Source organism: Cimex lectularius, unplaced genomic scaffold (genome assembly GCF_000648675.2).
Source record: "Cimex lectularius strain Harlan isolate CLEC.00 unplaced genomic scaffold, Clec_2.1 scaffold118, whole genome shotgun sequence".
In the NCBI taxonomy this organism is placed as follows: domain Eukaryota; kingdom Metazoa; phylum Arthropoda; class Insecta; order Hemiptera; family Cimicidae; genus Cimex; species Cimex lectularius.
In genome coordinates this window covers 866,033-879,103 of record NW_019392720.1, presented here as the reverse complement: position 1 = coordinate 879,103, position 13,071 = coordinate 866,033, and the positions used below count along the sequence as shown (strand labels likewise).

Genomic DNA, 13,071 nt, shown 5'->3' with positions numbered 1-13,071 from the left:
TTTTTGTGATTTACAAGTACTTTTCAAAATCAAGTTTATAAGTAGGATTGTTGTTAACATGTAATTTTATGCCCTTATGTCCTTGATAAAATAACAAACTTATTTTAGTCACAATGTGCGCAAACACTGATTGACCGTAAAGAAGAAGAAAGAATGTGTGATCACCTGATAACAGCGGCTAGGAGAAGAGATAATGTTATTGCTGGTCGACTGCTAGAAAAAATTTGTAATATTTTGTCCAATAAACATGGTGCTTGGGGTTATGTTGATCCGGCATCGACAAAGTATGTATAATTTTGTTGGTTAAAAAAAATATAAAAAAATATAAAAAAATAACATGTGATTTCTTGAGGTTGTCGGAATTTTGGAAACTCGATTCTTGGGAGGATGACGCTCGTAGGAGAAAACGGCTTGTGCACAATCCGAGGGGGTCGAGTCATCCTCAGGCAACGTTAAAAGCAGCTATAGAGCATGGTGCGCCAGAAGATGCTATTTTGCAGGTTAGCATTCATTAGCAGAAAACATTAATTTAAAGACATTTTTTGAGATTAGCAAAACTTAATTGTTTGTGTTCTTTTGGTAAATTTTTCCAGGCTCGGAATGAATTCCATGCTCAGCTAGCAGCGACTTATTCTCAACAAGTTCAGTCAACTGACTTCCTCGATGATGGAGACCTTCTAAGCGATGATAGAGAATTAGACGTTGATCTAACAGGTATACACATTTTTTTTAGACTAAATAAATATTTTTAAATTCACTTACACAACAAAAAAATTGAAAATAATTTTTTAACATAAATAACAGTTACATTTTAGGGGTGTCGGTGGCCACAAGGTTTAGTCTTTGACACGGTGCTCATCACTGTAAGGTAAAGGTCCCGGGTTTGAATGCAGGGCCGCAGGATTCGAACCTGACATACTTACAAATGGGCTTTTTTCAAGAACACCAGCTGAGGCTTATATGACCTCAGCTGGTGCGAACCCTCGTAAAAAAACAAAAAAAAACAGTTAAATTTTGTATGTTGCTCTTTTATTGGAAATTGCAAAACATTATTTATGGTAGTATAGTAAAGTAAGTAATAACATAGTGCAGGTACTGGATCGTTCTCTCATGTACTCTTGACTTGCCTAGAGAATTTAAACGAGCCAGTAGCGGAATAGAAAACCAACTGAATTCTGACCCACTTTAATAAAATCATAAGGAGACATGATGAATGTCTTCCATCATCATTGCTGGCCTCCGCGGGTTCTAGTCTCAGGTATGCTAGGGGATGTATGCCTGAACATACAATCAAGACACTTGGGGTCATTGGGTATGCAATAGCTCCCCAAGATGCTCCTTACCCTGTCTTAATAGCCCTCTGTTTGCCCCTGGGGATAGCGTGCAGCCACATGGATCGGGAGGGGCCTGTATTTGGACTATAAGACCGACAGTGAGGGAATGGAACCAATAGCAAAAGTTAAGGCCGGGGGACCTGCGCTGTCTTGGATTTTAAAGGTATCGGGGCTATTCCCGGAAAACGATTGTTTAGTTAATTGGAAAAAATGTATAGAAAAGTAATTCCTGTCATGCATGCAGTGCTCAATGGCCCCTTGGGTGTCGTAGACGAGAGGACAAACGCAGAACCTTTTGATAATACTTTTTTTTCATATGATCAATTAAAAGTGATGTGCTAAGAAGCTAGTGTGACTGATATAAGTCAGGTGCCCCAACTACCCAGCCCCTGGATTTTTATAATGTAGTTATACATGTAATAAGTTAATAATTAGCTAGTGTTACTTTTCATGAATATAGCATGATGCTATGAACTGGAGCATTTTAGCATAAATGGTCTAAGCCCCTGGGCATATAGGTCTGGAGGGTAATGAAAAGTCAGAGGTAACACCTGCGATGTTAAAAAAATGCATAATTAAAAGAAAATGGAAGCGTTGATGGGCTGGGTCAGCTAGGAAACTCCTGTTGACAGCACGATTGATGGATGGCCCTCATAGGATCTGAATCGTAGAAGAAGGGTCATCCTCACTCGTTTAAGAATACGGTATGCGAAGATGACACACAGACACTTTATTTTGTACCAAAGACTGTGTATGTATTCTGTATATAGAGAAAAATTGCTAATTGTTTCACACTTAATTGAAGGGTTTCCTTGGTCCATATAGAAAGCGTGTGTAGGAATGCCACCCAATATACAACGAATCTTTGGGTCCCTTATTCAGATTTTGGAAAAAACAGGATTGTTTCATTGTATAGTCCAAATAGATACAATGAGAGTAAAAATATGAGAGGCACATGGATATGACAACAGCAGTATAGTATCATGTGAAGACAGTATAATTATAGGAGAAAAATGAATTTAAGAATGAATGAGAGAGTGAGAGTGCGAAATTAATAAGTTGTTCAAAGCTGAAACATCAGAGATGGTCACGCACCAAGAAAAGTAACAAGTTTGATTCTCCACATATTTATGTACTTATGTGTACAGTTTTCAGCTTATATTAAACATTAAAACATTGATATCACATTGCATTCTTACATGTACTAAAATTTCCTTATTTCGTTTGTTAATAATTTCGCTTGTTGAAATTGATCACTAATTGCAATTTCAGGTCCTGTAAATATGAGTACAAAAGCTAAACTTATTGCACCTGGAATCGTCGCCCCTGGAACTGTATCAATTACGTCTACAGAGTTATACTTTGAAGTGGACGAAGACGATGAAGAATTTAAGAAGCTCGATACAGAGGTAAGTTCCGTTATTGTTATAATCAAGTGCAATCAGATACAAGATTTGTTCAAAATGCTTGATGGTGGTCAAAATGGATTACATCAGGCGTGACAACCCTCTAAATCGGTCGTTTTCAACTTTAGTTGCCATAAAAAGGAGCACAATCCCAGCACTAATGATGGCAAAATGCTGAATGCATCTGTTAGACCAAACCAGTGAGGAAGGCAGACTAAAATAAAACAACCGAACCACAAATATGGTACAATACAATGCTCTGCCTTGTTACCTAAGGTCATACCCTAAGCTTCATAAAGTTTTGTCAGTGTTACAGACATAGTTGCTATTTTATATGAGTCGATCATAAATGGTCCAATCATACTTCTTCCTTCAACTATTTTATTCTTTGTTCAGTACTTACCGTTCAGCAGTTACTCCTAATTTGTTGTGTCTTTCATTGTTGTTTTATCAGTATTTATGCATTATTTTTGGGTTTCTTCTGTTTTTTTGCAGAATCAGAATATTCAGGGTTCATGAATATCACTTTTTCTGATGTCTGTTGGTTCTGCAGTATCCTATCAAGAAACCTGTTGTAATTCTGAGTTACTTCATACTGCCTCAAATTAATTTGATTTTTCTTTCTTTTTGAATCCTGATGAGTCTTTGTTTGGAAGAGGATTCTAAGATTGCTACCCACAAATTTAATTTTATCCATTTTATTCACAACCGTTCATTAATTAGCATGTATGATGATGAGATTATATTATTTTAAAAGTTAAAAGCAGTATCAAATGGGCATAGTTTCACTGTCAGTTTTTATGGTTAATTAAAGAAAGTAATTTCATCGGATGAATAGATTTGAAAAATAACTCACATATGACGAATAGTTGACCAAAAAATGTCCTGAGCTATTTTTGGTTACTATTTCAGAAGTAATCTTTCTTTTCTCTAGGTTTTAATGACTATTGTCTCCCTTTTTTTCACCACAACTTAAAAGATCCATTGTGGAATTGACTCTTCTTTATATCCATATTTTATTGCAATACTTTTATAAGTTAGTTGCACACTTTCCGTAGATGTATTCCTCCCAGACCAACGTCTTGCAGCTACATAAACTTGTAGTTTTCCCTTTTTTAAATGTTAATTGGGCCAGCATAAATGCCTATTACTTTCCTCAATTCTTGCTTACTGAGTGAGAGGCTTTTGTTTTCCTGGTTGAAATGTTCAGAAATTTATTTGATTGTTTTTCAAATTCATCTGGTGTGTAGTCATTTTTTTCTCAATTTGTTTAGTTCTACTTTTTAGTATACTTTAGGGTGTGCCAATTTGCAGTTTTCATCCAAAGGGATCTCCTTGTGTTCCAGCACCAGCATTAGGCTGTGCTTTCCAGACCAGTTTTTAGTTTAAAACGGAGTCCTTGGATTCCTTAGACACCCTTCATTACTGCCTGGCTGTCTGCAAATATGTATATCTGTGCACCTTTTAGCCCCTTTTAAACTGTTCCTTTGCTCATAGTTGTATTGCATGGATCTCAGTTTGGAAAATAGATGGTTTTTTAGCAAGATAACTGCAAATTTCAATTTTCAAAAATGTCATAACTTCTCATGATTCAAGACTCTCGCTTCAGAAAAGTTTTTTACATGAATGACACAAGCAACTGATCCTATGTTTCCTAACTCAAAAACTGATGGGGAGAAATTCTTATCCTTTTAAGTCTTTCTATTTTTCTAAGAAGAATTTAATTAATAAAGAAGTCCCTTAAAAGCCCAACAAACCACAAGATTTTCTAAGTCTTGTAAAGCGCTAATATGAGCATTTTGTTGAACTGTGATTAATGTTTCATTAAACAAATAATGTTTGAATGTTTAAAACCTTGACAAGTTAATTTTTTTTAATTGCCTAGGAGAACAACTTGAAAATGTAGACTTATTTATTTTCTATTGTATAATGTATTAATTTTATTGTCGTTTTCTTCTGTTTTGCCCGAATATCTTTATTTGGAATTTGGAATTAACAGCGTTTTTTACATTTGGTCAGGTACACAAGTTATTTTTGGGAGGGTGCTCCGGGTTGGATTAGTCTATTTTGAATAAGTCTGATGTATGTTATAGTAAGGGTTAAGGACTGGTTAGTTTAAGTTAGGAATGGTTAGGTTAGGTTAGGTTAGGTAGTTAGGTACATACTATCAGCCAGAGAAAATATCTGAGAGTGAAGCGCAAGTTACATGCTTTTTTTTCCTCTGAGGTTTACAAAGGGATTTTAGGTTTAAAAAATGCAAATTAGTTGAAGAGGAGCCTAGAGGGGCTTGAAAAGGCCTTCCAAATAAATGTAAAAAGCTTGAATCCCAAATATTTGAAATTTATTTAAGAATAATTGTCTATAGCTTAAATTAGTATAGCATTAAAACCAGCCTGTTTGAAGTTTTGAAAAATTCACTAGTTTTCGTGGTCCGCTTGACCAATTAATATCTTTCAATTAATTAAGGTTTTTAGTTGAGATAAAAAAGTGAAAAATGGCAAAAAGGAGGGAAAATTCAAAAGGTGGGGTTGAGATGGGAAGTTAGTGTCCGAGTGGATCAAGGTCACGATAGCTCAAGTGGTAGAGCAGCGGTGTATTTAGCCGAAGATCGTGGGTTCGAATCCCGCTCGTGACACTGACCGTTTTGAAAAATGTTAACACGTATGATTTTGAACTTGATACACAATTTTTCCTTGAAGTTTTTTTCGTTACCGGGTTGTGAGAATAGTTAGGCTTAATTAAGAATTAAGTTGTTAAGTTAAGGTTAAATTACGAATAGTTAAGGTTAGGTTACATATTATCCACGATACAATGTTTTTTTCATGAAGCAGAGAAAATATGCGAGTACGAAGCGCGAGTTTCACTGTTTTTCTCTCACTATAAGCAGTTTTTACAAACAAGAAACCCCACAAAAGTGCAAATTGCTTGAGGAGGATCTCAGAGGAGCATCAAAAGGCCTTCCAAACGTAAAAATCACAAAATCCTCAATATTATTCATTCATGTAAAAATAATTGTCTATATCAGAAATTAGTATAGCATTAAGACAGCCAGCATAAGTGTTATGAAGCTTCGAAGATTTTTAAGCAGTCCTTCTCTTAATTTAGGGTTAAGTTAAAGTTATGGTTAGGACTAGTTAGGTTAAGTTACGAATAGATAAGGTTAGGTTGCATATTATCTATGATTCAGTTTTTTCCCTTCAATCAGAGAAAATATGAGAGTGTGGAGCGCGAGTACCATCCGTTTTTCTATCTCTGGAAGCAGTTTGTCCAAAAAAAAAAAATACAACTTGGCTTAGGAGGAGGTCAGAGGGGCTTTAAAAGGCCTTCCAAACCAAATGTAAAAATCGCAAATCCCAAATATTTTAAAATTATTTAAGAATAATTGTCGAAATTAGTAGGTATAGCATTAATGGATCTAGACTAAGTACTATGAAGCTTTGAACACTTTTTATATGAACATGTTTTGAGTTTGATTCGTAATTTTTTACCTGATAATTCTTGTTACAGGGTAGCGCGGGTTAGGCTAGTTAGGGTTGGGGATTTTTAGGTTAAGTTACGAATAGTTGGGATTAGGTTACATATTATCCATGATTCGATGTTTTTTCACGAAAATTTACGTGTGCGAAGCGCGAGTTGCACCATTTTTTATTCCTCTGGAAGATGTTTGTACCAAAAAATTGCAATAAAAGGAGCTTTAAAAGGCCTTCCAAACCAAATGTAAAAAGCCCAAATCCCAAATATTTTTCATTTATTTAAGAATGATTGTCTATAGCCTGTGTTTGAAGCTTTGAACTCTTTTAAGCATTTTATCTCAATCTAGAAGAAACACTTCTGAGTTGTATGTGCTACAACGTCAAAAAAATTAATTAATTAAACTAAATAATGAAATGAGACTTAAACTGAAAATATTTTACTGTCGAAAAGTGTAAATTGAAAGATTGTTGTCAAATATGTTTTCCAAGCGAATCACACTAACTGGAAATGTTTCTTATAAAATGTATAAATTTGTCCTTAAATATTCGACGACGCGCCTGCCTTCTTAACCCCCTCGTCAGTTTATTGTTAACCAACTACACTCATTCTAATATTCATAAATCAAATATGATTTTATTAAGATGATACCTTCTGAGGATAAAGTGTATTTAAATTAATTTATACTCAGGACCCGATTATTAGAATTTTATTCATATTATGTATATTCATTAAGCGTCGATAAATACTTTTTTACTTGGTTGGTCTACAATAATTATAGACCTGTTTATGCAAGTTGTTGGGCTATATATCAGAGTCAAGGAGTACAAATGCCACTATTTAGTCAGCGGTCTCATTAATCAGCTTTAATCATGAGTATATGATTATATCATGGTAAACCTGCAATTAAAGCCTCGACTGCCTCCTGGACATGTGTTTTAATTCTTACTGACTCCAATTTGTTTGGGCCTCCCAAGTTGGATAAGGCGCCAATTTCACTGTTACCTCACTTCCTATACTCACAACCTGTTATTAGCGTATCAGCCATGGTTTACCTTTGCCTCGGCCTATTAGCATTTTTATATCGCCGGTCTTGGCGTTCTTCTATCCTTTGTTGGTTTTATTTTTTTCGCCTTTCATCACAAACGAAAAAGCCTGAAGAAATTCTTCGCCTCATTTGAACATATTTACATATCTAGATGAAAAATTGCAATCCCTAATTTATACACGGTGTACTGTATAGAATGTTCATTATAGATTATCTCTATTGATTTTTGTTTGTTTATATCATTAACAGGCACATTTAGTGGTAACTGTTTCAAACTTTAGATTTATACTGTCTGCATAAGACATCTATTCTAACATGTCACTTTCAGTCCCATTCCTCGTAGCGAAGTTTTGTTGCCTGTTTTTCTCCCCTTACTTGAATGTTCGATGCAAATTTTATGCTTTTCAAATTAAATTATATGTTAAATAGGCATGTAGGATGTACGCGTCAAGGAGAAACTTCGATCTTCTATAAATATGTAAATAACTGTTAAACGTTGAACCGAGCAGTCAATTTATTCATCGGCGTACACACCGCCGCTAAAAACTTGTCCACCACAAATAACCATCTTGATGATTCGATTGGTTTTAGTTGTTATTCGAGGTAAAATGTCATTGTAGGGTTTATCCTCTGAAGACATTGGGAATTAGGTGAGATTTACCTTGAGATACCTTGGGCAAGATTTTGGGGAGATCTTTTTTTCGGCGTGGGAAAGTGTAGATAAGTCTTGGGTAATGTGGTCAGAATGGATGAACTTTAACTTGGTGTTGAACTTTTGGCAGCGGGTTGAGATCACCTGAGACAAAAGGAATGATGAGCTCATCACGGACAGTGAGGTTGGTGACTTAGAAAGGCGCTTTGTCAGTTTGTTCCAGAACTTTTTATTGGAAGGATTGAACTCGCTATATTGGCTAATTCATGATCTTACACACCACGCTAAAAATTAGTCTACCAACTTACCACAAACTTATCAGTCACAAATACGATCATAACGATTCAATTTTTTTTGCGTTATTTCGATTGGTTTTAGTTGTGTTATTCAAGATGAAATATCAATGTACGGTTTTCCTCTGAAGACATCGAGAATTCGGTGAGGTTAATTTATAGGTTTTGAGCAATAAAAATAAAAAGGTGAGGTGGCGAGTTCTCGGTGTGGGAATGTGTGGATAAGTCTTGGGCAGTATGGTCAGAATGGATAGATAAACTTGGGTGGAACATGCGGCGGCGGGTTCGTATCCAGAGCCAGATTAGAGACTTAGTAAAGAGCTTTGTCAATCTGTCCGAGGGCTTTTGATGTGAAGGACGATGGATACTGGATGATTTGGAACCACATAACTTGTCGAAAGTGGTCGCACTAATGTCTTGAATAGTCTTAGTTGAGTTTGGACGGTGAAAACAGATGGTATTGAGATGTATAGGAAAGTCAGCGTAAATGGTGACTATGAATTCACTCCTGTGACATGTAGGACTAATATAGGACAATCTAGTAATACTCAGGGACGAAAACAAAACCCAGTGCCATAGTCATCCCAGGTTTTTGCAGGAAAAACTTATGGGCTTTCGTTTATCAAAGATTAGCCGTATACTGTTAAAATAGAATCCACGGTTTAAATTTTCAACCAGTTAACTTTTTAAGCTCACTTTTTTAAAAACTTATTTTGAATCAACCCAGATTAGCTTTTATCAAAGATTAGCGTATACTTTAAAATAGAATCCTCAGTTTAAATTTCCAACAAGTTGACTTTTTAAGCTCTTTTAAGGCTTTTACTTTTTTTGTATCAACCCAGCTAAGCTTTTATCAAAAATTAGCCTCCACGATTAAAATAGAATCCTCGGTGTAAATTTTCAACAAGTTGTCTTTAAAAACTCACTTTTTCTCCCTTTTTTTTTGTATCAACCCAGCTAAGCTTTTATCAAAAATTAGCCTTCACGATTGAAATAGAATCCTCGGTTTAAATTTTCAACAAGTTGACTTTTTAAGCTCTGTTTTTTTTCTTCCAAAAATCAGCGTTCACGATTAAAATAGAATCCTCGGGTTAAATTTTCAACTTGTTGACTTTTTAAACTCACTTTTTTCCCTTTTTTGTATCAACCCAGCTAAGCTTTTATCAAAAATTAGCCTTCACGATTAAAATAGAATCCTCGGTTTAAATCTTTTCAACAAGTTGACTTTTTAAGCTGTTTTTCTCCAAAAATTCGCGTTCACGATTAAAATAGAATCCTCGGTTTAAATTTTCAACCAGCTGACTTTTTAAACTCACTTTTTTCTTTTCTTTTTTTTACTTCTTTGAATCAACCCAGGTTAGCTTTTATCAAAGATTAAAGTCACTTTAAAATAGAATCCTCGGTTTAAATTGTCAACAAATTGACTTTGTAAGTTTTTTTAATTTTATTTTTTATAGATCGTAGTATCTTATGAAATGATCCTCATTGGTTCGGACTTCTTGTAGATAGTGATTCAACTAAGTGTTGGAAAGTTGTTTCAGAATCTGTTGTTTTCAAATAGAAGCATAATTTTAGCCCGTTCTTGTCCAGTTGCACGATTATTTGAGGTGTCTTTAAAAAATATCATAAAATCATAAGAGCTTGCATGGTCGTACACAGGAGTATTATTTTTGTCCGTAAAACGTACTAGGTGGTAATCTAACATGCGATTGATTTTACACTTATTAAAAAATCGCGTATCGTTTTATAAAGTATTCATAAAACCCATAATAAAGATGGATAGATCATGAAACGGAAAAATTTTCAAATTGTAGAATAGAATTTTTGGTGGTAGCATGACAGGAAGAGAGCGAGCTTGGATAAGAGGAAGAAGGTAAGCACGTAGACACCTGACCTGGCAGCAAGAATCCTTGTTGACAGGCAGCAGTCAACTTATAATAGAAGCTCTATAATTATCCTTTCATGTTGGTTTTGGATAATTGATTTTTAAATGTTGTTTTGCATGACTTATGTGCTCCTCGGGCTTAATCCTTTCCAGCCCCACCCCTACAACATCAATCTTTACCTTCCTCCACTCTTACTCTATATTTTTCTTCCTCCACTCTCATTATTTAAACCCCACTCGGCGAAGACTCGGGATCTTTCCAAGGGATTTCAAATGAACTATGCAAACTCGAATTAAAAATCGAAACTCTCTTGTTTTGTAGGTTTTTTTTTATTTTTTAAACGTAAGGCTTTTACAGTAGTTATATTCTTTATGGCCGTCGACCATGCATCTTGCGTTCTTTTTAGTTCTAGCTATTATTAATTAACATTTTAATCAATTAAGTAACGCGATTGTAAAGTCGAGCTTGAAAGTTGTCTTTAATCACGCAATAACATTGAGTTTCAGTTTTCAACTTAAGTTGGCCGGTGTTATACTTAAAAATTCACAACTCCTCTGCGTCTAATCCAGATTGAACTTTATCATAACCGTTCGAAAGCTGGATGTCTTTTCTTTGATCTTATATCAAAAAGCTTTGGGCTTTTATAAGTATAAGTGAGAGAAATAAGTACGAAACCAACAAGACCTCCTAAAAAGTCTATATTTTATTTCCAGTTCTGATTTATTTACGGACGCCAAGTTTAGGCCAATACGTGTAGTTTATAAGCTTATAAGCTCTTAGAAAGTTTCTTATGGATCGATGGATTCGTCTCAGAATTACCACCATTTACGAGATTTACGAAGAAATTCTCTAGGCGAAAAATATAAGATAAAAAATCAATTTTTTTATTTCCAAAAAAATTGCCTTCTGCGGTTTTCGGGGTGCGAAAAACGAATATCAAGTTTGTTTTTGATCAAAAAAATTTTTTTTTAAACTAATTTGCAAAGAAAGCCCTGCCTGCGAGCAAATTTGTATCTATTAAAATTCAATACGGCGTAGTGAAATAGGTTAAAGTATATTTTTTTAGCAAGAACCCCCCCCCCAAAAAAAAACCGCTGAATACAATTTTTCAGAAAAAAATAAAAATAAAAATCTTTTTTTCTTTAAAAAATTTTCCCTTCCAAACAAACGCCTGTGATTTTTTTCGACAGTCAAAAAAATGGTGATAAATTGGAACAGACTCAAGTAATCTAAATGAAACTATAGAGTGGTTTACAGCCCTATAAGCTAAACCTAAAGGCATAATAATTATTTTATTTAATAAGTTAGATCCGGAGATTAGAAAATAAAACGTTTGAAGAGGTTTTGTTGATTTCATCCTTATTTTTCACACTTATATTGGCTCAAAATCTGAACCTTGTTGACACCTACTGAAAGAGGAGAAATTCAGCTTTCGACGGTGGTAACAAAGTGGAATTTGTATAAAATACAAAAGAGTTATTATATTTTTAAGCGTAACACATCGAAGAGAAAGCATTGCCCCTGCTCATCCAGCCCAAAAATGTCTTTTATTTTGTAATGAAAATTCGTATTTAAGGGCTTCAGAGAGTACTTAAATGAGGTTTTTTTAAAATATTTTTTTGGCCGACTGAGAATCTCATTCGTTTTGGTAACTCTTTATATATCTAATCTGGCTTAAAACGATCCTCTGTAGTTTTTAAAAATTTATTTGTTCCTATACATGATCGTATACAATACAAATATTTATAGAAGTATCACGCAGCACAACAGTAGAGCTAATGCCAGCAATGCATCGGTAGAACCCATGTTTTGAGGAGCCAGCCATTGCTTGCCATACTCAGTGTGTATGATTAGGTGTCAAGGAGGTCTCGAGGCCACCGTCGGTTGACGGTTGTCAGGATGGGAATGAGTGGAGAGGGCTCAAGCAGTATGGATAGGATGGTACGAAAGATTGATGTGGAAGGTTTGTAATTGGACCAGTTCGTTGACTAAAGGAATGCTGAAGTCTTTGTGGAGGGTGAGGTTAATGACATAATAAGGTGCTTTGACAATTTGTCTAAGGACTGTATGCGCTGGATATTGGATGGCTTGGCAGTACCCCACAGCTCACGGCAGTATGTCCATATTTGTCTTACTAAAGTCTTGTACAGTTTTAGTTTTGTCTTAGTTGTCAAAGTCGATTTCGGTCTTAAAAGCCTTTGTAGTAGTCCGAGTCTTGTATTAAGTTTTTTTTAAGTCTTGTGTGGGGATTCACGTCAGTCTGCTGTCGAGATAGTCCCAAGTCCTCCATAACGGATACTCCATATAATTTTCTTATTCTACGTAAGAAAACAAATCTACTGATATAATAATAATATATATACTATATAATCTTGAAATACACGTACGATAAAAAAATATTCTTGAAAAGTCAAGTAAATCTTTGGTTCTAATTTATTTAAGTAGGCCAAAATAGTGCCATTCCTTCTAGGTTTTAAGCTTCTAAACCCCTGCGAAGGTCGTTCCGCGGACTGGCTGTAAAATTACCACAATTTTTGTGACTTTGGAAAAAAAATCTGGAGGCATTCGAAGATGAAAAATTCGAGAAAAAGTAATTTTCAGATTTACTTAAAAAATTGTATTCTGCCTTTTTTTTTGGGGGGGGGGGTTGCTAAAAAAGCGGATTTCAAGAAAATTTTTATTTGTAAGCAAGTTTATCGTCACGTCGATTATGTTTGTTCACTTTTATATACATTGTTAAGTAAGCAGAAAAAAAAATTTTAAACTAAAAATTTTTTTTCGCGTTCGAGGCCCCATAGGCTAGAAAGCTCGGACACGTGTCTGATATTTTTCGGCCTGGTTTAAAAAAAAAACCAAAATCGTCAGAATTTACTTTACTGCATAGTAAATGAAGGACTTACATTATTTGAACTTGGTACTATAGAAATAATCCGATATATTTTTTTCAATCAATAAAAATATATGATGTAGTTAAATGTCAG

The 13,071-nt window shown here is 34.8% G+C and overlaps 1 protein-coding gene across 4 annotated transcripts in view; it reads left to right on the top strand.

Moving 5' to 3' along the window:
* The window catches only part of LOC106667160 (neurobeachin), a 243,309-nt gene that overhangs the window by 93,222 nt on the left and 137,016 nt on the right, over positions 1–13,071 (top strand). For all 4 annotated transcript variants that reach the window (XM_014394896.2, XM_014394899.2, XM_014394897.2 and 1 more), the window contains 4 exons: positions 109–284; positions 353–500; positions 594–714; positions 2,607–2,743. In XM_014394896.2, coding sequence (XP_014250382.1) covers positions 109–284; positions 353–500; positions 594–714; positions 2,607–2,743 — 582 coding nt within the window. The remainder of the gene's footprint in view (positions 1–108; positions 285–352; positions 501–593; positions 715–2,606; positions 2,744–13,071) is intronic.